General features: G+C 53.6%; 1 protein-coding gene across 4 annotated transcripts in view; it reads right to left on the reverse strand.

The window, feature by feature from the left end:
* ADORA1 (adenosine A1 receptor) overlaps positions 1-15,816 on the reverse strand; it is a 31,789-nt gene extending 15,973 nt beyond the window's left edge. The window contains exons 1-2 of one of the 4 annotated variants that reach the window (XM_049770672.1): positions 15,650-15,816; positions 13,702-14,099 (exon numbers count right to left, since the gene is read on the reverse strand). In XM_049770672.1, coding sequence (XP_049626629.1) covers positions 13,702-14,042 — 341 coding nt within the window. In that variant the 5' untranslated portion in view covers positions 14,043-14,099; positions 15,650-15,816. The other 3 variants (XM_049770670.1, XM_049770668.1, XM_049770669.1) reach the window with 3 other exon arrangements.
* Between the last annotated feature and the right edge of the window lie 4,859 nt (positions 15,817-20,675).

Here is a 20,675-nt window from a genome sequence, read left to right on the forward strand (position 1 = left end):
TGCCCGGGAATGGCTATTGTTCATGGTCTTGGGCCACATTCTGAGGGGCCAATGGGGTCCCCTCATGTCCTCAAGGTGTGGCGACTAAGGGCTAACTAAGGGAGACATAATGAAGGTCTGGAGAGACAATGGGGGGGGGCTTTGCTTTGCAAATGGCCAACCCAAGTTTGATCCCCAGCACCCCATATGGTCCCCTGAGCCCCTCCTGGAGGGATTTCTGTATGCAGAGCCAAGACTAAGCACTGCAGGGTGTGGCATTACAAAAAATTGAGGGGGCTGGAGTGATAGCAAAGCAATAGGGTGTTTGCTTTGCACACTGCCAACCCGGGATGAACCCAGGTTCTATCCCCGGCACTCATATGGTCCCCCAAGTTTGCCAAGAGTGAATTCTAAGAGCAGAGCCAGGAGTAACCCCTGAGCACTGCCGGGTGTGGCCCAAAAAAACAAAAGAGAGAATGGGCAGAAAACAGGAATCTTGGTGCTAATATAGTAAATCACTGACGCAAGGCTATAATGCTGACCTGTTTTTCCTCAAAAAATGATCTCTTTAGACAAGCCCACAACAAAGATGTTTGTCCCAATACATAAGTCCCTCTGCTATGTAAATAGTTTTATCTCTGGGAGATTGAGGTAATCAAGCTCATAATCCAAGAATGTTCTCCTCCCCCTAATGATTCTTAAATCAAATAGTGAATGTGAAGGAGAGGAGTCAGGCTCTCAGCTCACCATGCTCTTAGCCCCACCCACCCCCTCTTATTTGTCTTTTTTTTTTGGGGGGGTCACACCCGGCAGCGCTCAGGGGTTACTGTCTCATTTTTTTAACTCTCTGCAGCCCCACCGCTTTGACCCTGATTACCAGGGCTGGTCCCCTTCATATGAGAATCCTCCTGAGTAGGCCCTGTGGTCCAGAGCCATGTAAAACCCAGCACCCAACTGCAATCACTGAAGTGGATGGGGTAGGGGGTGAGGATGAAACCCGGGGGGACCCAGACAGGGGCAGCCCCCCTGGTGCTGGCTCCAATATGACCACCACACCAAGAGCCTAGAAAGCAGGAGGTGACATCACTGGCCTTGGGTACTCCACCAGGACAAAGGCTGCCGGCAGCAGCAGCAACTAGAGGAAATGCAGCCGCAGCAGTAGCTGCAGACACAACCACAGGCCCTGTCATATCTGCCACAGTGTGGGGGGGATCTCAGATCTCCCCAAGTCACACTCCATAGCCCTTATCAGCTATGTCTGCCATGTCCAGACCACTCAGGTGAGCCGCTAGAACAGAGGGTCACTGATGAGACCAGAAGGCTCTCTCCTTCTTCCCCTCACACCTCCACAGCCAGAGAGGAAGCCATGTTCATTCCTGTTCTATCACTGTCTCAACAGCTCTGAAGCAGGGAATGGGCACGCCCATTTTACATGTGTTGAAACTGAGCTCCTAGGAGAGCACCCAACAGGGAGCGTGGAAAGGTCCAAATGCACACTTCAGTCATCCTAGTGCCTGTTCACTCCCAAATTCTGATTACATAGAGAGGCAAACAACTGTCCTTGAGTTATTTAGGCCCCCAGAGCGTCACCTTTCTCAGATGTGTGGGAGAGAAGCCCAAAGAGAAGGGAAATAGAAACTGCAGCAGGAGTTGGAGAGGACGTCAGGGAAGGTGCTTGCCTTGCACCTAGCGCAATCTCAGCACTGCACATGGTCCCCTGAGCATTACCAGGAATGAGCATGTGTCAAGAGTAAGCCCAGAGCATAGCCATGTGCAGCCCAAGTTTTACCCCAGCCCATAAAAAAGGGGAAACACCATTCTGCTTTGTGAGATGCAGTCTAAATACCAAATGCCAGTTTATTTATCTTCAGCCTCTCGGGAAGGTGAGGAAGTGACTGGGGGTGTGGTGGGGGTGGGGTGAGTTTATATCTCAGGGGATCAGCAGTGTGGGGCTATTCTTCTGACCTGGGGTGGCTCCATGTAGCCAGGCCTGCTCAGGTGCCCCCTGTGAGGCTGTGCGCCCGAGGCCAGGACTTGGCCGGAAAAACAGCGGATTAGAAGGGCACCAGCCTTTCACACAGCAGGCCCAGGTTCCATCCCCAGCATTCCATTATGGTCCCTAAACACCACCAAGAGCTATTCCTGAGTTCCTGACTGCAAAGTCAGGAGTCGGCCCTAAGCACCACCCAGTGTGGCTTAAAAGCAAAGTGAAAAAACAATAAAAATACTTGCTGACAAGAGCAGGACCACTGTGCTCCTGGGGGTGGGGATGGGGACACGGGAGGACAGGAAAGGTTTGGAGTGTGTGGGCCTCTCGTCTGGGGTATGGGAGGTTCTGAAGGCCAAGTCATGGGGCGAGGCTGAGTATGAGGCAGAACTGAATGAAAAGCTGAAAAGCTGGGGTGTTAGTTCTGACTTGTTAAACAAAAAGCAAAAGCTCTAACTGCCCACACATTAGCACACATGTCAACATGTAACAACCCTTCCCCCCTGGTGCTCTAGGGAATACCTTCCCTGTTTTCTCTGATTCCTGCAGTGTTTGTATTTCTCCTGTCCTTGGGCCTCTCTCCCACACATCTGAGGAAGCTGACACTCTGGGGGCCTCCCTTTGGGAGTGAAGGTGCTGGGGGAACATTTTCCTTCACACCTGGGCACCCTGGGCATCAGCCTATGGCTGTGGATTCCTAGCCTGCTGGGCCTGACCACCAGGCAGCTCGGGCCAATATTTACCCTGCACAGAGCCGGCACACTTGGTCCCCAGACACAAACACTCTCCTCCCCAAAGAGGATTCATGGGCCCCTGGGGAGCCCTTGCTGCATTCCTCAATCCAGGAACTAGGCCCAAGAAGGTGCCTGAGGAAGAGGGAACGCTTGGGTGAAGCGTTTCCCCCATTCTGACCTCTCCAGAACATACCCTCGAAACAGCCTTCAGTCTCAGACCTGCCTCTGCCCTAGGTAGCAAATCTGTTCATTCAAGGCACCACCAATGGTCCTTCCTCCTTCTAGACCTCCCCTGTAATCCCTCACGGCCAACAAAGTGCCAGCCACCAGAATGGGTCCTGGAATGCTCAGCCCAGCACAGCCTCTGTCCACCCTGAAGGGCCTGTAACTCAGGCTGACCCAGACCTGTATTCCTTGGAGTTTGTCCCATGCAGGGACAGGACAGTCCCAGCTTGTCATGGCCCCATGGGACCCCCATGCTCTGCCTCCCCACCCCTGGCAGCATGCTTTTTGAAGCTGGTTTTGCAGAAGGGGAAGTGGGAACTCAGAAAGGGTCAGAACTACCTCAGAATGCACAGCCTTGGTGCCTGTACTGGGAAGTGCCTGCCCAGAGGAGTGGGCAGTCGAGATGACAGAGACCTTGGCATGGCTTCAATCACACCTATCCTGCCCAGTTTTGCGCATCACAACCTGCCACCAGGTGGATCCTCGAAGCCTCCCACTGACTGAACAATCTCTGATTCATTTCCTGAAAGGCTGGAAGAGGACCCCTGGTGGGGGATCTAGGACAGGATACCATGCAGGACAGGATACCACCAGGGTGCCATTAGAGTGAGGGGCATGTGAGGCTGTGTAAGTAGGAATAGAACTTGCCCCAGGGTGGCTGAGGATAGATGAGACCAATGCTCTTGGCTCTGCCAGAGGCCACTATGTCCTGTTCTGCAGGAAGGCAAGACCGACCTTGCCTCTGTCCCCTCCAGGAGCCGAAGCCACTGTTCTTGCTGGACTTGCAGAGACGGAGCAGCCACTGCAGCTTGGCCCTTCTCTGGAGGCAGGAAGAGACATAGGCTGGGGACAGAGACAGGATCTGAGTGGTCTGCGTTCACCACTGACTCTTTAGAACCCCCAATCTCTCCTCATCCCTTCCTCCTCCACTCCCTTGCCACAGCATCACAGGACTCCCCTGAATTTCTTTTCCCACCTCACACATCCAGTTCACACCTAGGAGGTGCAAATGTGAGCATACACACCTGAAACTTTACAATTCTTCCCTCTCCCACGCAAGCAGCCCAGCCCAGCCACCACCCCCTACCCACTCCTCCCAGGGGCCTCACACCAATGATGGAGTTGATCTTCTAACAAAAAAAGAAAAAAAGAAAAAGAAAGAAAAAAAAAAAAACACCCTGGACCATGAAAGCCAATTTGTTGTGCACTCTCATTCTTTTTGTTAGCGCTGAATTGGATGACACTGCATTTACTTAAGACTTTCGACCCTTTAAAAAGGTAATTTGTATTTTGCCCTACATAAAGAAGACAGGCTGCATAGCACATTTCGAATAAAATCTGACTCTTCTCTTTTTGAGGGAGGGTGATCTTGGACCACACCCAGCAGCAGAGCTCAGGATTTACTCCTAGTTTGTGATTCTCATGGGTTTCCTGGATCTGCTTCCAGCAATCATTCCTGACAGTACTCTGAAGACTTCATGGGATGCTATGTGTAGAGCAAGAGCCCTACCCGCTGTACTATCTCTCCAGCCCCCTCGAAGGCATCTGGAACCACTAATCTCTCCTTCTCACCTACAGTCTCTCTATCTCTGTCTCTCTCTCTCTGTCTCTCTCTGTCTCTCTCTGTCTCTCTCTCTCTCTCTCTCTCTCTCTCTCTCTCTTTGGATATCTCTCCCTTTCTCTCTGGATATCTCTCTCTCCCCATCTCTCTCTCCACCTCTCTCTCTCTCTCTGGATATCTCTCTCCCCATCTCTCTCTCTCTCTCTCTCTCTCTCTCTCTCTCTCTCTCTCTCTTTCTCTCTCCTCCAGGGTTTCTGGCTATCCCTGACCCTCTGAGAATATTCTCAGTCTTGTTGACTGGGGCCTGATCTCTTGCTCAGATGCTGGTTGATGACTCTGTCTCTCAGTCTCTCGATCCAGTCTTCCTTAAATGCCTCCTGTTTGTCAATGGTGCTTGGCAGCTCCAGCCCCACTTACTCTTTTGCAGTCTTCTGGGAATCTAACGGCCTGCTCCACACACCAAAGAGGTTCTTGATAAACACCACACACTCAACAGAACCAAATCTGAACTCCTTTGACTGCCCCCAAACACACAGCTCCTCAAGAAACTCAACTCCATCCTTCCAGTTACAACAGGAAATCTAGCCATATTTGCCCCTTCTTTCTCTCACAACTATACCCAGTCTATAAGCAAATCCTTGGCTCTTCCTTCAAAATCCATCCAGAATGAAACAAGTCATGATAAATGTCTAATAGCAAGGAAGGAAAGAAAGCAATCAAGCCCTAAGCCCTACTGGTTCACTCAATACTGACACTTGGAGTGACACTTGGAGTACCTACCTGTTAAGTTTTAGAAACCAAGTACCAACTCATCGTGGAAAACTCTAGAACAGGGGCCATACAGAGAGTACATCCCATATGATTCCAGTCAGCCTGTCAAGTGTGAAGCCTGAGTATAGAGTTAGGAGTTATCCCTGAGCACCACTGGATATGGCTCAAAAAGGGGGGGGGCACTTGCCTAGCAAATAGCCGACCCCAACACGGGATATGGTCCCTCCTGAGCAGAGCCAGGAGTACGCCTTGAGCACTGCTTTGTGTGGCTCAAACTGCAGTACTCTAACTGATGCCTTCAAGTAGCAAGGCAGACCTTAAACCGTAAATCAAGCCATATTGCTCTTTTTCCTAAACCAGGGGTCCAAACCCCAGGTCCATGGGTATAAACAGATGGAAAACCATGCCCCTCGCTGCAATGATGGCCCCCATTCCCCTCAGTGTACAGGCTGTGTTCCCAAAACACTACAGGCGAGATAGCTCTATACTTCTTTTTTTTTTCCTTGGTTTTTGGGTCACACCCGGCAGTGCTCAGGAGTTACTCTTTCCTGGTTCTATGCTCAGAAATCACTCCTGGCACGCTCGGGGGATCATAAGGAATGCAGGGATGCGAACCACTGTCCTTCTGCATGCAAGGCAAATACCTTACCTCCATGCTATCTCTCTGGCCCCAGCTCTGTACTCCTGGTACATTGTTGATCCTCTCCTCCAGTGGCCCACCCCAATACACAGATGTCCTATGTGCCATATACTTGCTGGGACAGCCTGCCTAGGTGCTCATTATTTCTCCTGCAGGGAATGTTCTTCAAACACCTGCAGAGCTCACATGACCCTGTGTCCAGGAAGCCACACTCATCTGGGAGAGCTGACCAGATTTAATCCCTGGCACCAGAACAGCCAGGAATGATCCCTGAACACAGAGCCAGAAACCCCCAAACCCCCAAAAAATTAATTAACAAAAGTGAACCCTTGGGGGGCCCAGCGAGGTGGCGCTAGAGGTAAGGTGCCTGCCTTGCAAGCACTAGCCAAGGAAAGATCTCGACCGTGGTTCCATCCCCCGGCGTCCCATATGGTCCCCCCAGCCAGGGGTAATTTCTGAGCGCTTAGCCAGGAGTAACCCCTGAGCATCAAATGGGTGTGGCCTAAAAACAAAAAAAAAGGGCCCGGAGAGATAGCACAGCGGCATTTGCCTTGCAAGCAGCCGATCCAGGACCAAAGGTGGTTGGTTCAAATCCCAGTGTCCCATATGGTCCCCCGTGCCTGCCAGGAGCTATTTCTGAGCAGACAGCCAGGAGTAACCCCTGAGTACTGCCGGGTGTGGCCCAAAAACTAAAAAAAAAAAAAATAAAAAGAACCCTTGGGAGCCAAACAGCTCAAGTGGTAGAGCACATCCAAGTCCATGAGAGGTTCTAAGCTCATCATGGCACCCATGAGGCCCCAGCAATGCCAGATATAACTCTAGAGGCTCTCAACCACCACTGGGTGTGTCTCCTCTTTAAAATTTATATTTAAACAAGTGCTTTGAATCTAGACATGTGGCTCCATGGCAGAACATATGCAGAACATATATGAGTTCAGTTCCTGGCACCAAACAAAAACAAGAAACTGAGACCTTTCCTCCTAGCCCTGCTCCAGCAATCTTGATGCTGCTCTCTCCACCATTCTCAAGGGCACAGTTTACTAGCACCACACACTGGGCACTAGATTGATGGTTTAGCTTCTGTCCTCCAACCCATTAGCACTTGGGTCTCTGAGGATCGATTTTGTTAATCAATGTGTTCCCAGTATCCTTAATGATGTTTACATAGATCGTGTCCTCAAAACCTATTTGTTGAATGAATGAATAAATGAACAAACCAATGTGTATTCAGACCCCTGTTAAGGTACAGGCCAGAATGACCAGTTGCCCTTCCTTCTTCCAGGGCATAGGAATTCCAAAGGCAGGTGGTGGAAGTGCACAAGTGTCTCCTCCCCCACTATCTGGACTGCATAGTTGGGATGCACCAGGGTCCAGCTGCCCAGTCCAAGTGTCCTAGTATCAGGTACTGTCTTCTGCCACACCTGACCCCACACCACAGCCAGTTGGGAGTTTCTCTGTGGCCACCTGGGTCTTTGGGAACCAGCCTCAACAGTGCTAAGAGCTCCCAGATGGCAGAGAGCAGCGGGGCCTGGCATGGATCATTTTTATGATGGCAGAATGGTCATTAGCTTCCTAACCCAGAGTGCCCCACACTTAGTGAGGTAAGACAGCAGCAGAGTGAGGATCAGTGTAAGAGAAGACCCCTTTTCTTCTCTCCGTTGAATCCAGGGACACTACTAGCAGCTCCCCCAATATCTCAGTCCAACCTTAAGCTAGTATATGTAAGAGGGCAGGATGCCCAGGCCCTGCAGTCTACTTCCCCTCCATCCCCAGGAGGAGCAGCCCAAGCTTTGTTCCTCAGCGGCGGGGGGTGACTCTTGGTGCTGGAAATTAAGGAAGCTGGGATTGAATGGGGTGATTCATGCCGCCCCAAAAGCTCTATGTCCTGCTTCTTCTCTGAATGAATGTCTAGCCAACCTGGTCAATCAGCATGCAGTGCACTCAGGGCCCCTGAGTGTTCGACTGGCCTTGGCACCATGGAAGGATACAGTGGGCAGGCGATGAGAACAGACCCAGGTTCCAGGCCTGTCCGCCTCCTTCACCCACAAGGGCCAAAGGACAGAGGAAATGCCAGATGCACCCCTGGGACCTGCAATTTCCCTGGAATTGAGCAGGAGGAGCAGAGAGCACTAGAGTAAAGGGAGTTGAGAAATATTTTGGCTCCTGAGGAAATTCTTAGAGGATTTGACAAAAGATAGGAATCGTGGGTGTCTCTTCAGTGTTATATATGGTAATAAGCAAATCATGAAGAGACAAAAACTGAACTTGAGTAAATAAATAAATAGGATAGATGTGCTGGACAACATTCATGGCCTGGCTCCTCGGAGCATGAATTATGATCTAGTCATGAGCGTGACCAGATGTGGACCTCATCCCCTTCTGGTGCTTTCCAAACCCAGAAAGAGTCCTGGACCATGAATGATGGGAAGAAGTACCCCACTGAGCACCCAGCAGAGGGATTGGCCACCCCAAGGGAGAGGGTGTTCTACTTGAGAATTCATAGAAAGATATTCCAATATCATTTTAAAAAAAAAAACCTTATGCTATAAAAATCCTTACAAGATCGTTTTATTGCGATAGGGAAATGCTTCTCATATAACATAAGATGAAGGGAAAGGGACATAAAACCAGAGACATTCTCAGCTATGTAAAAATAATATATCTATATATATACGTGTGGAAATTTTTTTCTGGAACACCAAAATGTTAAGATTAATCTGTAGGTGGTAGAATTACTGGTGATTTTATCTTCTTCATTTTATCATCTTTCTCTATTTTTCATAATGTTACCAATAAACAGGGATGGGGTTTGTGCTCAGAAATAAATAGCAAATGTTGCGGGTCAGCCTACATCATGCCCTGACTTTAGAAGACAATGGGGGAGGGTGACCCAGAAAGTCTCTTTCTTGGCCATTGTCCTCCTTCCACACAGCACCAAGGACCAGGCAGTGGCTCTAGAAGCACTTTCTGAAAGCCAGTCCAGGGCCACCATGGCAAAAAAAAAAACTTGTCCCTCCCACCAAAGCAAGCCCCTCTCCCCTCACCCAATTGTCTTTTTTTTTTTTTTTTTTTTGGTTTTCGGGTCACACCCGGCTGTGCTCAGGGGTTAGTTACTCTTGGCTCTATGCTCAGAAATCACTCCTAGAAGGCTCGGGGGACCATATGGAATGCCAGGATTTGAACCATGGACCTTCTGCATGCAAGGCAAACACCTTACCTCTGTGCCCCATACCTCCAGCCCCCTAATCGCCTTTTCATACCCACCTGAATCCAAGTCCAGAATTACCATGTTTTTGGGGGGTTGTTTTGTTTGTTTGTTTGTTTGTTTGGGTCACACCCGGCAGCGCTCAGGGGTTACTCCTGGCTCTGTGCTCAGAAATCACCCCTGGCAGGCTCGGGTGACCATATGGGATGCCGGGATTTGAACTGTCAGTACATTCTGTTTTGCTTTGTTTTTAGTTTTGGGGCTACACCTGGTGGTGCTCAGAGAGATTTGGGGATGCTGGGGATAGAACCCAGGTCAGCCACATACAAGGCAAGCACCCAATGTTTCTGACCCTGAGAAATGAGCTTTTAAATCACAAAACTATGTCTGCTTCTCTTGCCGCTCTAGTCCGTACCTAATTTGCTACCAGACCATAGAGGCCAGACCTCCTTCTGTTTCTAGGGGATGGGTGACCTGTGAACCCAAGGCTGGAGAGCAAGAGGTGAGATTGGGGGGGGGGGGGAAGAGTTCCAGACTGAGGAAGCCTAAATACCAGGGAGCTCAGGACCCTGAGGGAGCTTGGGGGCTCTGTGTGGCTCCTCAGACACTCAGCCTATGACTAATGCATCCTGAGACCATCTGTAGACTCAGTCGTCTTCCTCTCCTCCAAGCAGGAGGACAACTAGACAGTAACTCTCAGAGGCCCAAGGTCACAGACAGCTGCCCACCAGGGCACCAACAACACCAACCAGGTCCCTAGGTGGCCCAGAGAGGACCTGACCTGCCTGCCTGGGAAAGGTGCAGACACCCTCATATATCTAACTTCTTCTCAGCCTCTACTGACCCACCCCACTGCCTGCTGGCTCCCTCTGGGCAGGCTTCCAGTTGCGGACAGAGGTGGAGCTGCCAGGTGTTCAAGTTCTACTGCAGCAAGGTGGGAAGGGAGGGGAGGGGCCACTGGGGGGAGGGGCATTGTATTATAGACCGGGGAAGAAGAATCCCCGAGGCCAGCCTGGAGGAACACCCCACAATTTTAAAACTTCCCGAAGAAGGTTCAAGAGGTTCCTGGACTCACTGGAAAATGCCAACTATAGAGTCTGTTGGGCAGAGTTCAGAGGGCTGGAATATGTATTTTAACTGTAACTGAGGTCCTGGACTCAATTTCTGAATGCCACATAGCCCTCCAGTGCTTGGTCTGGCCCCCTAGAGCCTAGAATCTACCAGACAGTATCATAAACAAATAAGGATGACCAACTGTCTGCAGATTAGGGCAGGCCTACAGACATTTCCTGTCAGTCTGTGAAAACCTTATTGTCCCTTAAAAATGGAAGTTTTAAAAAACCAGTTGGGCAGCCAGCAGGTAGGAGCAGCTGAAGATCATGGGGTGAGGGGTGGGTAGGGTGGATGATCTGGGTCCTGCCCTAGCTCTGGGACCAATATGATGCTCATGCAGGCAGAAACATAACTGCCCTTAGCTGTCCACTTCAGCCCATCCACAAAATGAGGGTAGCAACCATTGGTCCAGTGAGAGCCCATCTGAATGTAATAAAGTGAAAAACAAAACAAAACAAAACAAAAACAACAAAAACCTCAGCACTGGATTGAGCTCATACCTGCTGAGAACTCAGCATAGCCTGGATCTCAGTGCCCAGGAGTCAGGGCACGGAGGAATCATGGGAAAGAAGAAAGGAGCCCCAGAGAATCCAATTTGGCCCCTCACATGACAGACAATGGGAAGAAATGGCTGAGAGAGAGAGGTCCAGTCATTGCCCAACAATATACAGCTATGAGCTACAAAGCAAGGCCCAACTCTGGTCCTTCCAATGCCCAAACACCCACCTTCCTGTCACCAGCCTCCCATCTTGGGGCTTCTGCTCCGACCTGGGTGGTTTCCCATGACTCCTCCTGGGGAAGCACAGCTACTCCGGAGGGTCACTGAACAAACACACTGGGGTAAGAACAGAGCAGGGTGAAACAGGAGAGTTCCTAGGTGCTGAGTTAGAGATGGGAGTGTGTGAGGCAGAGGCCCAAGGGCAAGGAAATAAGCAGTTACTGATGAATCAGTGACTTGTGCTCTTCTGGATCTGGTCATTGGAGACCAAACTACCTGTTTACTCTCTTGATCTTCTACCAACTAGAAGGAAGTGAGTTTGTGGCTGAGTGACCAAAGTGCTTGACAAGGTGAGGACCCAGTTGCCAGTGCTTGGCAGTTTTAAACCCAGGGCCCAGGGTCACATGTACTTTAACTTGTTTGTCAGAGCAGAGCCAGGGTGTGAAACTTCTGGCTGTGGGGGAGAGGGCCAGCCTCCTGACCTACACTGCCTGTTAGAGAACTGTCTTCCTGTGGGGACCTGGGCAGTGACAGGCCTACCCTCTGCTTCGGGATTCCTGCAGCCCTTCTCTCCTGGGAAAAGACTTCTCAGATGGGCAGGACGCCTCCACCACAGCTGGGCTGCAGAAGCAAGATTAGCAGCATGATAACTGGAAGGTTCTGGAAACTTCTCCAACATGTGCTGTTTCCTCTGTGCCAGAATCGTGCTGGGAAGCTGTGCTGGCACATTTTCTGGGACAGATTAGATGTGGTCGTGGTCAGATCACTGCCCACCTACTGACACCCCACCAAGAAAGGAGACTTGTAGGTACAGAGAATGCAGCAGGGCACACATGCGTGTGCGTGCACACACACACACAGGAGTAAGCATGTACACATGTTGATGTGCAAATGCTTCAATTAAGAGCTTAAGTGTGTGTGTGAGGGTCTGGGAATGTGAAGAGGAAGGTCAATCTGAAGCTAGTGTCAACAATGGTGGTGAAACAATAAAACATAAATCTGACTTCCTACAGTTTACGAGCATGATGTCAGTTCCAAATTCGTTATTCATTTATCTTTGGGTTGGAGGACACATTCTACAGTGTTCAAGGGCTGCTACCAGGTTAGTGCTCAGGGGTCACTCCTGTAGGTGCTCCAGAAGACCATGTGGTATTAGGGACAGAAGCCAGGTCTCTGACATGCAAAGTTCCTACAAAACCCCAGGTGCTTTAAGGGTAGGAATTTATCCTCATCCTCCTTCACAGGAAACCAAACTTCAGCAGGGGGCTTGTAAGCGAGTGAGAGCCTTGCCAAGGTCCCTGGCTAGGAAGGTACAGCAAGGACTTGCTCCCAGGCTGGTCTTCCCAGGCTCTCAGTCTGCTCTGGTCTTGGCCTCCTCCACAAACAGAGCTGGAGCCAGAGCAGTGAGGATGGGAATGTAGGATGGGCTTGTGATTCCTGCCAGCACTGCCCTCACTGGCAGCCTGGAGTAGAAAGGGCCACTGGACAGCCCATGGCCTCTGCCACATCGGGAGCAGCCTTGGGTTTGCTTCACTTGGCACTTGCTGAACCTGGCTTTTCCGCAGCCTTTCTACATCTGCCTATCTGGAGAGTATTCCAATGGAGCCAACGGCCACTCCAGCACTAATCATGCCCAAGGCCCCGCCTACCAGACTAGGCGGAGCCCTGCTTGAACAGCACATGGTCCCAACCTTTGTACTGGGGGCCAAGGGGTGATGATCCTAACTGCTCTCTCTGAGCAGCAGCCTTCAAGGTAAACGTGGGTATTCTGAAGGAAATTGACAGGAGATGGATTGACACTGCTCCCCAGAAGAGGGTGGACTCAGCACCCCACCCTCCTCCCCATAACCAGCTCGTCCTCCACCTGACAGAGCCAGAGGGAGCACAGGAGTACAGGGTGCATGGAGATCAATGCCAAAAAGCTGTGGGTGCCAGGCCTGCCCAGGCTCGTTGCCACGTAAGGCAGAAGCCTCATGTCCGGGTGTGGAAGCTACTTTGGGGATCAGGTGGCAGCCCAGGAGCTGCCCAGTGCTCCCCAGAAGAAGAATCTGTGAGGGGCAAAATGTAAGGAGGGACAAGCACGTCTGCAAATGTCCCAGCAGCCCTGACCCTGGCATGAAGCCCAGGCATTTGCTGGCACTTACTGGCCCCGGCACTGGCTGGTGACAAGATTATGACCTGGCAGGCCTGGTTTGTAAAGGAGTAAGGAGTCCCAGTCTGGGCTGGACCCCACTTGAGGGCAGATGCCCCTCCCCATCACCCTCCTACAGTGCAGTGTGGATACAGCATAAGTGCCTCTGCGGGACCAGCCGGCAGACACGCGGGGCTCCAGCAGGCTCAGATGCCACCCACATTTCTCAGTCTCCTGCCTGCACCTGAGCCCCTCGTGGGTGGGGGTATGGGCAGATGGCCCGAGGTCCCCATGATAGTCCTGAGCTTGGGGGCATCTGGCACCTTTATACACAGAGAACAAGTTGTCTTCAGAAAACCTGGGGGATAGGGCCAGGAATACTCACACCTCGATAGGGTGGGGGACTCCGCTCACCCCACACCCACACATACCAGAGACCCCACGGACCAAGCACTCATTCTGCCTGTCAGGGGTCCCCCTCTCAGACCCCAGGTTCAGAAGGTCCCCATTCCTCCAGCCTCTCCTTCCCTGCAGAGCTCAGTGTGAGGGGGCGCCCGGCTTCCCCCACTTGCGCTCTACCTTTCATCTCCTGCAACTCTGCCACACCTCTACCATTGCCAGGCAGGCAGGCACTCACCTGAGCGGGATCTTGACCCGTAGGTAGCGGTCCACGGCGATGGCCAGCAGGGCCAGGATGGAGCTCTGGGTTAGGATAAGGACAGGGCAGGCGACCATGAGGCAGGTGTGAAAGTAGGTCCGCGGCCCGATGTTGATGAGGATGGCGAGGGGGATGACCAGGGCGCCCACCGCCACGTCAGCTACCGCCAGCGACACGATGAAGCAGAAGGTGGCATCGCGCAGCGCCTGGTTCACCTTCACTGCCCAGATCACCAGCACGTTCCCGGGCACGGAGACCAGGGCGATGAGCACCTCGATGCCGATGTAGGCGGCCTGGAAGGCCGAGATGGAAGGCGACATGGCGAGCACAGGCCGGGCACATCAGCGGACGGGCACCGAGGGGCACGAGGCTGGCACCTGTGGTCATGGAAACCTTGGTAGGAAGGCCGGCCGGGCACGGGAAGGAGAGCCCGGGGTGGCGCTGGAAGTCCGGGGCTGCCTTTGGAGCTCTGCCCCGCTTGGCACTGGGTACACATGCCCGGCTGGGCTGGCACCGCACCAACCGGCCCCCTTCCTCCTCCTGATCTGTCCCCTCCCCTTATCCCATTCAGTCACTTAAAATAGCAGAGCCAGCTCCTCCAGCGGCTGCTTATCAGGTGTGAGGCAGCTCCCGGCGCGCGCGTCTGCACAACACCCCGAGGGGTCCCCCATGCCAGCCTCTGCCCACCCGGAGCAAAGTGCGGGGAGCTCACCGTCCTGCCGGCTGGCCGCCAGCGGGGTCCCAGAGCAGGTGCCCAAAGTTCAGGGCGCCTGGGAGCGCCGGGCGGCCGCTCCGGGCAAGGCTGGGCTGGGCTCCGGGCAGCCGGCAGCCGGCGGCGGCTCCGGCTCATGGTCCCCCGGCTCCCGCCGCAGCGCTCGGCCCGGCCTTTCCAGCAATCACATGGTGCCGCCCGGCTCGGCCCCCGGCGCTTTTAAAGAGGTAGCGCCTGGTTTCGCACCTGGGACCGGGCAGCGCCGACGCGGTGCGGGGGGCCGCGCTGGCCGCACCCCAAGCCCCTTGGCCGGCTGCCCTGCGCCCCAGCCCAGCGCCCACCCCTAGACGCCCGGGAGGACTCTGCAATGCTCCACCGGGACCCTGAAGGGTTCTTTTTTTTTTTTTTTTTTTTTTCAGCACACCCATGCGTCCCCTTGGAAGAACCCCGAGGCGATCAGAGGCACAGACTTACCCAAGGTCACCCAGCTGCCCGGACACCCACGGAGCCCTCCCCAGCTCGACGCGCCCCGCAGGGCCCGGTGCGGGCACCCCGGGGGAGTGCGTGAACGGCGCGCGTGCTGGCCCGGAGGCTGCTCCCGGCGCGGGAGCCGAGTGACAGTCGGGCTCGACACCCTGCTCAGGGGCGGGGGCGCTGGTACCGGCATCGGGGCCCCTCCTCTCTCCTGCGCCCCTTCCCCCCACGCCCTCCTCCAGACAAAGGAAGTGAATCTGGGTGAGAACCGCACCGGTCGGTGTATGGATCCCGCGTCCTCGGGGGCTCTCATCCTCCGGCTCGGACCGGCACTGGCCCGGAGCCCCCGATCCCGAGCTGCCGGCCGGACCTCCCGTCCCCCTCCAACGTCGCAGAGCAGCGGCGGGCGCACACTCTCCTTGCCGCCGGGCTGTCCCTGCACCCTGGGAGACCGGCCTCTCTGTACCTAGCAAGGCGCCTGCCTCCCCCACTCCTGCTCCCCCTCCTCCCTTTCCTCCTCCTCCTCCACCGCAGGCTCCATCCTGAGTCATTCTCCAGAGCCGCCTCGGGGTCGATTCCCATTTCCATTTTACAGATGAGGACACTGAGGTGCACAGGCTGGCACCGTCACCTGTGTCGGTGATCGCCCCCTCCTGCCCATTTTCTTCTTCTCCCTCCCTCTCTCTCTCTTCCTTGCAGGGCCCCTCGGCCATCGGGGATCTCTCCCCCGATGTTACACACCCCGAAGCACAGATTCAAGAGATGGACAGCGTGTGCCCAGATCTTAGCCTGGCTCCTGGCTTCGGGCACCATCACCCTTGACCCCGAGTCCCACCCGATTCCGCTCCTCCTGCCTCCTGCAGAGGCTTCCGAGGGACTGGCTCGAGTCAGCCTGAGCAGGTGCCCGCGGGGATCTGCACCCCGGAAAAATGGGCAGGCGAGCTGGGACGGCAAAAGAGGGCGACGGCACTCCGGGCTGCCTGTGCACGCCCAGCGCCAAGGGCTCTGCCCACTAGTTGGCCTCAGCTGGGCCCAGAGAAGGTTCTGCGCAGAAAGGAGTTAGCGCAAAAGGCGAGGTCCTCCGGAGGCTCTGCACCCCTGCGGTGATGAGCTGAGGGTGGAGCGGGAACCTGAGGAACCAGCAAAAGGGTGAGATCAAGCCCGGAGAAGAAAGGCTGCGACCTGGGGAGAGATAACTTCCATTTCTGCCTTCAGGGAAGCAACCAGTCTGCTCCCGGGCTGCCAGATTGCAGCGCTGGTGTAGGATTGGAGAAAGTAGGAAGTGTGAATGCTCTTGCTCTGGGCCCCACTTCCCCTGCAGACAGCTCCATGCCTCCCAGGCATGCTCGGTGTTTCCCACTTCCCCGCCCTCCAGCCCCCCAGAGTTCCCAGTCTTAGCATCCCGGAAGCATTGCCCCAGCTCCAGTCCTTTGGTGAGGGGAACTTTCTCTCCTAATCTTGTTTTTGTTGTTGTTTTGTTTTGGGGCTACACCTGGTGGCGCTCAGGGGCTACTCCTTGTTCTGCTCTCAGGAAACATTACTGGCAGGCTCAAGAGACCATCTAGGATGCAGGGGATCGAACCCAGGTTGGCCACACATGCTAGGTTAACGCACTACTTATTGTGCATATCGCTCTAGCCCCCAAACTCACTCTTGAAGCGCCCAGAAAACTCTGCAGACTCAGGAATACTCCAGTTTGGGTCTGGGGGTCCACAATCACCAGGGTCATCCTACCTTATTCTCCAGCAGCATCTTCAATTCTGGGGCCCATGAGATACATCACCCCATATTCTTGTTTAGGGTTTTGGTTTGGGGCCATCCCAGTGGTTCTTAGGGTTTAATCTTGCTCTGCACTCAGGAACCACTCCCGGTGGTGACCATATGGGATCCCCGGATTGAACCCAGGTCAGCCATGTGCAAGACAAATGTGCTACCTTGTCTACTATCTCTCTGGACCCCCATATTCTTTTTTTGTTTTGATTTGTTTTTTGTTTTTGGGCCACACCCGGCGGCACTCAGGGATTACTCCTGGCTCTGTGTTCAGAAATCGCTCCTGGCTGGCATGGGGGACCATATAAAATATATGAAATGCCAGGATTCAAACCACTGTTGATCCTCTGTCAGCTGCTTGCAAGGCAAAAGCCCTACCGGCTGTGCTATCTCTCTGACCCCTGACCCCCTATATTCTTACCACCGCAACATGTTGTTGACATGCAGTCGAAGCATTTGCATAATACCTAATTTGTTGGTGATTTGTTTATTCCTGTGTTTTGGATGAAATCAACTTAAACAAACCTTTCACAGTCCACTAGCCTGGCTCTGTCACCATCACCACCACCACCACCACCACCCACCGTTCTGGGGGCCAGGCCTCTGGGGTAGGGGGTAGAGGTGGAAGGCACATTTTGAGAACAGAATTGACTAAGGTAGGGATTACTTCAAACAGCTTGTAGCAGTGGGGGGGGGGGCACACACCAGCTGGTCAGACCAAGGTGTGGTGAGGAAAGGGTACACAGCTCTCCCGGGTCCTCTAGTTTCAGGGAAAGAGCACTTGTCCAGAGTGAGAAGAACCTGAAGCTGAGTTCTTACCGACAGGATGACCCAGGCCTCAGTTTACCCATCTGCCAAGGTAGACAAGTTGTCTTTCTCCCCTGTCTTCACTAATAGCTTCAAATCCATTCCCAGGTGGTAGGGTCAGGATGGGAAATGGGCAGGGGTTGGGGGGGGGGGGAAACACTGGAATTTTCCACTAGAAGCCACCTTGTCCCAGATACATGCTGGGAAAAGGGAAGGGTGGAGTGCCAGGGGTCTGTAGTGAGGATATGGCTATGTGGGAAGGTGTGAAAGGAACAGAGGAAACCAAGGAGTCCTGACCCCATGACCATTAACCAGTAACCACTCCCAGACCCCCAGCTTACAGGTTGGATCAAGGATCTCCAGCACAGCCTGATGGGGCCTCCATGGCATCTTAAGAACCTGGCAAGTGCCTGGACCCCGCAGGGAGTTGTGGTGCTTATATAGGATTCTGGGCATTCACATACACGTATAGGCTCGGATCCCACAAGAACCAGGCTAAGGTGCCCTGAAAGGTGCCTAGACAGGAGCTCCCATTTTGCAGGTGGCTAAGCCCAAATCTCTCCCCAACTCACCTCATCTCTTCTTCCCCTCTCACTCCTAAATGCTGATCCTTTCTGTGCCCCAAACCCAGCCCTCGGGTTCTCAGCTGTGTCGCACCCTTGCAGCCTGTGCTCTGAGGGTGCAGGGTGGGAGGGGTAAGGACAGAGTGGGAGCAATCCTGGCAGCCTCCCGAGATATGAACTCACCGACCTGAGTCCCTGGAGGGGCTCAGATTCCAAGATCTGGGCATATAGCGAGAGTCAGCCAGGGCGGGAGGAGGAGGCATGTGAGTTTCTGATGTTTCCCCTTCCTTTCAGGAGGGAGGTTATTTTGGTCCTGGTCTCCTTTCCTCTGCTCTGATCTGGGCAGTGTGTGGGAGGAGCAGGAGGGGCCAGCAGGGCCAGGCAGGTGGGAAGGGAACAATTCCAGTTCATGTCCATGTCTGGTGGCTGGGGCTCACCCCCATGTTCGGTGGCCCGGCAGCGCTTCAGCTTCACAGAGCTCCGGCCTCCCCGTGTCCCTCCACCTGCTCCAGCTCCCAATTTGGAATCTAGGTCTCTGCCTCCTGCTCCAGCCTCCTCTCTCTCCCCCTCCAGGGCCAAGCTGCTGGGATGTTGGGACTGTGAAAAGAAGCAGTGCCCCATATGTACCTGAGTATGGGAAGGTTTGGGGAGGCACAGAATTGGGGGTAAGGGGAGAGACCAAACCCTCTAGACTGGACAGGACAGCTTCAGGATCCTGAAAGAAAACCTGCATTTCTCTGTCTCATGCTCTTTTCTTTACTCCTCAGCACTTCCTGAACCCCTTTTGTCTATCAATGAGAGCCAGCAGTAGAAGGCCACAGTCCCTATAATAGGGAGACCACTATTGACCCCCAAGAAGCATCTCTCTAACCCCCTCCCCACCACAGAAAATCCACTTTTTCTTTACCTTCCAGCCTCCATGGAGAAGGGCTCGTGCAGCCACAAAACTCACCAGTGAGCTCACACAGAGACCCTTAGGGCCTCAGGACACCCAAGGCCAGGAATGAGGGTCTCAGGGTCCTGAGAGTTGCCCCCTCATCAGTTTGAGCTTTGGCTAATTTCATGTTGGGGTCCTGTTAGATTCCTCATGGATATTAGATTTAATAAATCCTTGACTGGAAAGTATCAGACCCCCGAGTTTCAGCTCAACCCAGGTACAGTACAGGAAAGGAAGCTGAAGTCAAGACCCAGACAGGCAGTGGGCGGTTCCCAGAGTCACTCAGGCACTGGGGGCAGAGCTGGTCTGGGAGACACCCAGAGTGAGGTGAGCCCCTGGCCTGGCCCTGACCATGCTTGGGGAGCCCTGCAGCCCCAATCTTTGTACTCATTTATGTGCATATCGGGAGCTTTTGGTCCCCCATGTACAGGTGAGGGGGAAATTGGCATTTTTGTCATATGCTCTGTAGCAGGGCATCAGGGGGCACAGATTTGGGGTTCATGAGGACACTCAGACTCCTCATGCCCACATTCAATTTCACACTCATCAGACATGCATCAGGGACAAAGTAGCTCTGACAGGGTCATCTGGCTTGAGTTGACAGCCACGAGGTAGAGGGTATAACTCAAGAAAGGTGAGGAGAGGGCCATGCCCGGAGGTGACATGCAGCCTTTTTGCTCTCAGGGTTAAATGGGGAACTGAGGCAAAGAGAGGCCCACAAGAGGTTGAGGTGGCCCTGAGCGAGGTATGTTAAGGAGAGTTCTGGGGTGAGGGCATCTCTAAGGAGAGTCACCCTAGCAGCCGGGCCCATTTGCCAGCATTCATTGAGGGCCTCTGAGGAGGGCTCAGGTCAGGGCTAGCTCCGGACAGGGACTTCCATGTGTCAGAGCCAAGGGGGACCATGCCAGTATGGTGAGGAGGACACTGGAGTGGGGTCTGGAAGTCCCAAGATTCTTGGTCAGGAAGCTTTCAGAGTGGCTCTTTGGAGGCTTGTGGGCTGAGGGTATGAACACCTGCCTGAGCCAAGAACACTGAGAAGATCAAAGAGGCAGAGCCCCTTGACCCAGCTCCAGAGGCAGCTGCCCTCTACCACTGGGTGAAGCCCAGCCACTCACCCCATCCCATGGGCCTCACCTCTTTCCTCTACAGACCAAGAACTAGAGGCCAGAAAAATGGCACAGTGGGTAGGGCATTTTTCTTGCACATAGCTTAGTTGGGCTCCATCCCTGGCACCCATCTGGTCCTCTGAGCCCTGTCAGAAATAATCCCTGAGCACAGAGCCATGAGTAAACTATGAGCTCTGTAGTTTTGGCACCAAACAAAAAAAGAAGAATCACACTCCTGTTAGCTTCATTTCCAAGGGTTTTTCACAGGAGGTCACTGCTTTCTGCTGGTCTGAGGTGAGGTGGTGTGGATGTGAGGGAACCTTGGAGTTTCTTGGGGAGAAAGAATTTTGTGCCCAGTGCAGGGCTCAGAGGCCCAGTGGACAGCAGCTGATTTGGTGAGAGGATTTAGATAGAGGAGGGATGAGGAAGTGTTGACCTTGATGAGGTGAAGCAAGGGCTGGCCTTCAAGGGTGGGCAGAGTGGGGACAACAGCACAGAGACTAAAGGACTGAGGAGGGCTGCATAGGGTGAGAAGGTCACATGGGTACTTGGGATGGGCCTAGAATGAGGGAAAAATTGCCATG

The sequence above is a fragment of the Suncus etruscus genome, chromosome 3, assembly GCF_024139225.1.
Source record: "Suncus etruscus isolate mSunEtr1 chromosome 3, mSunEtr1.pri.cur, whole genome shotgun sequence".
Classification (NCBI taxonomy): domain Eukaryota; kingdom Metazoa; phylum Chordata; class Mammalia; order Eulipotyphla; family Soricidae; genus Suncus; species Suncus etruscus.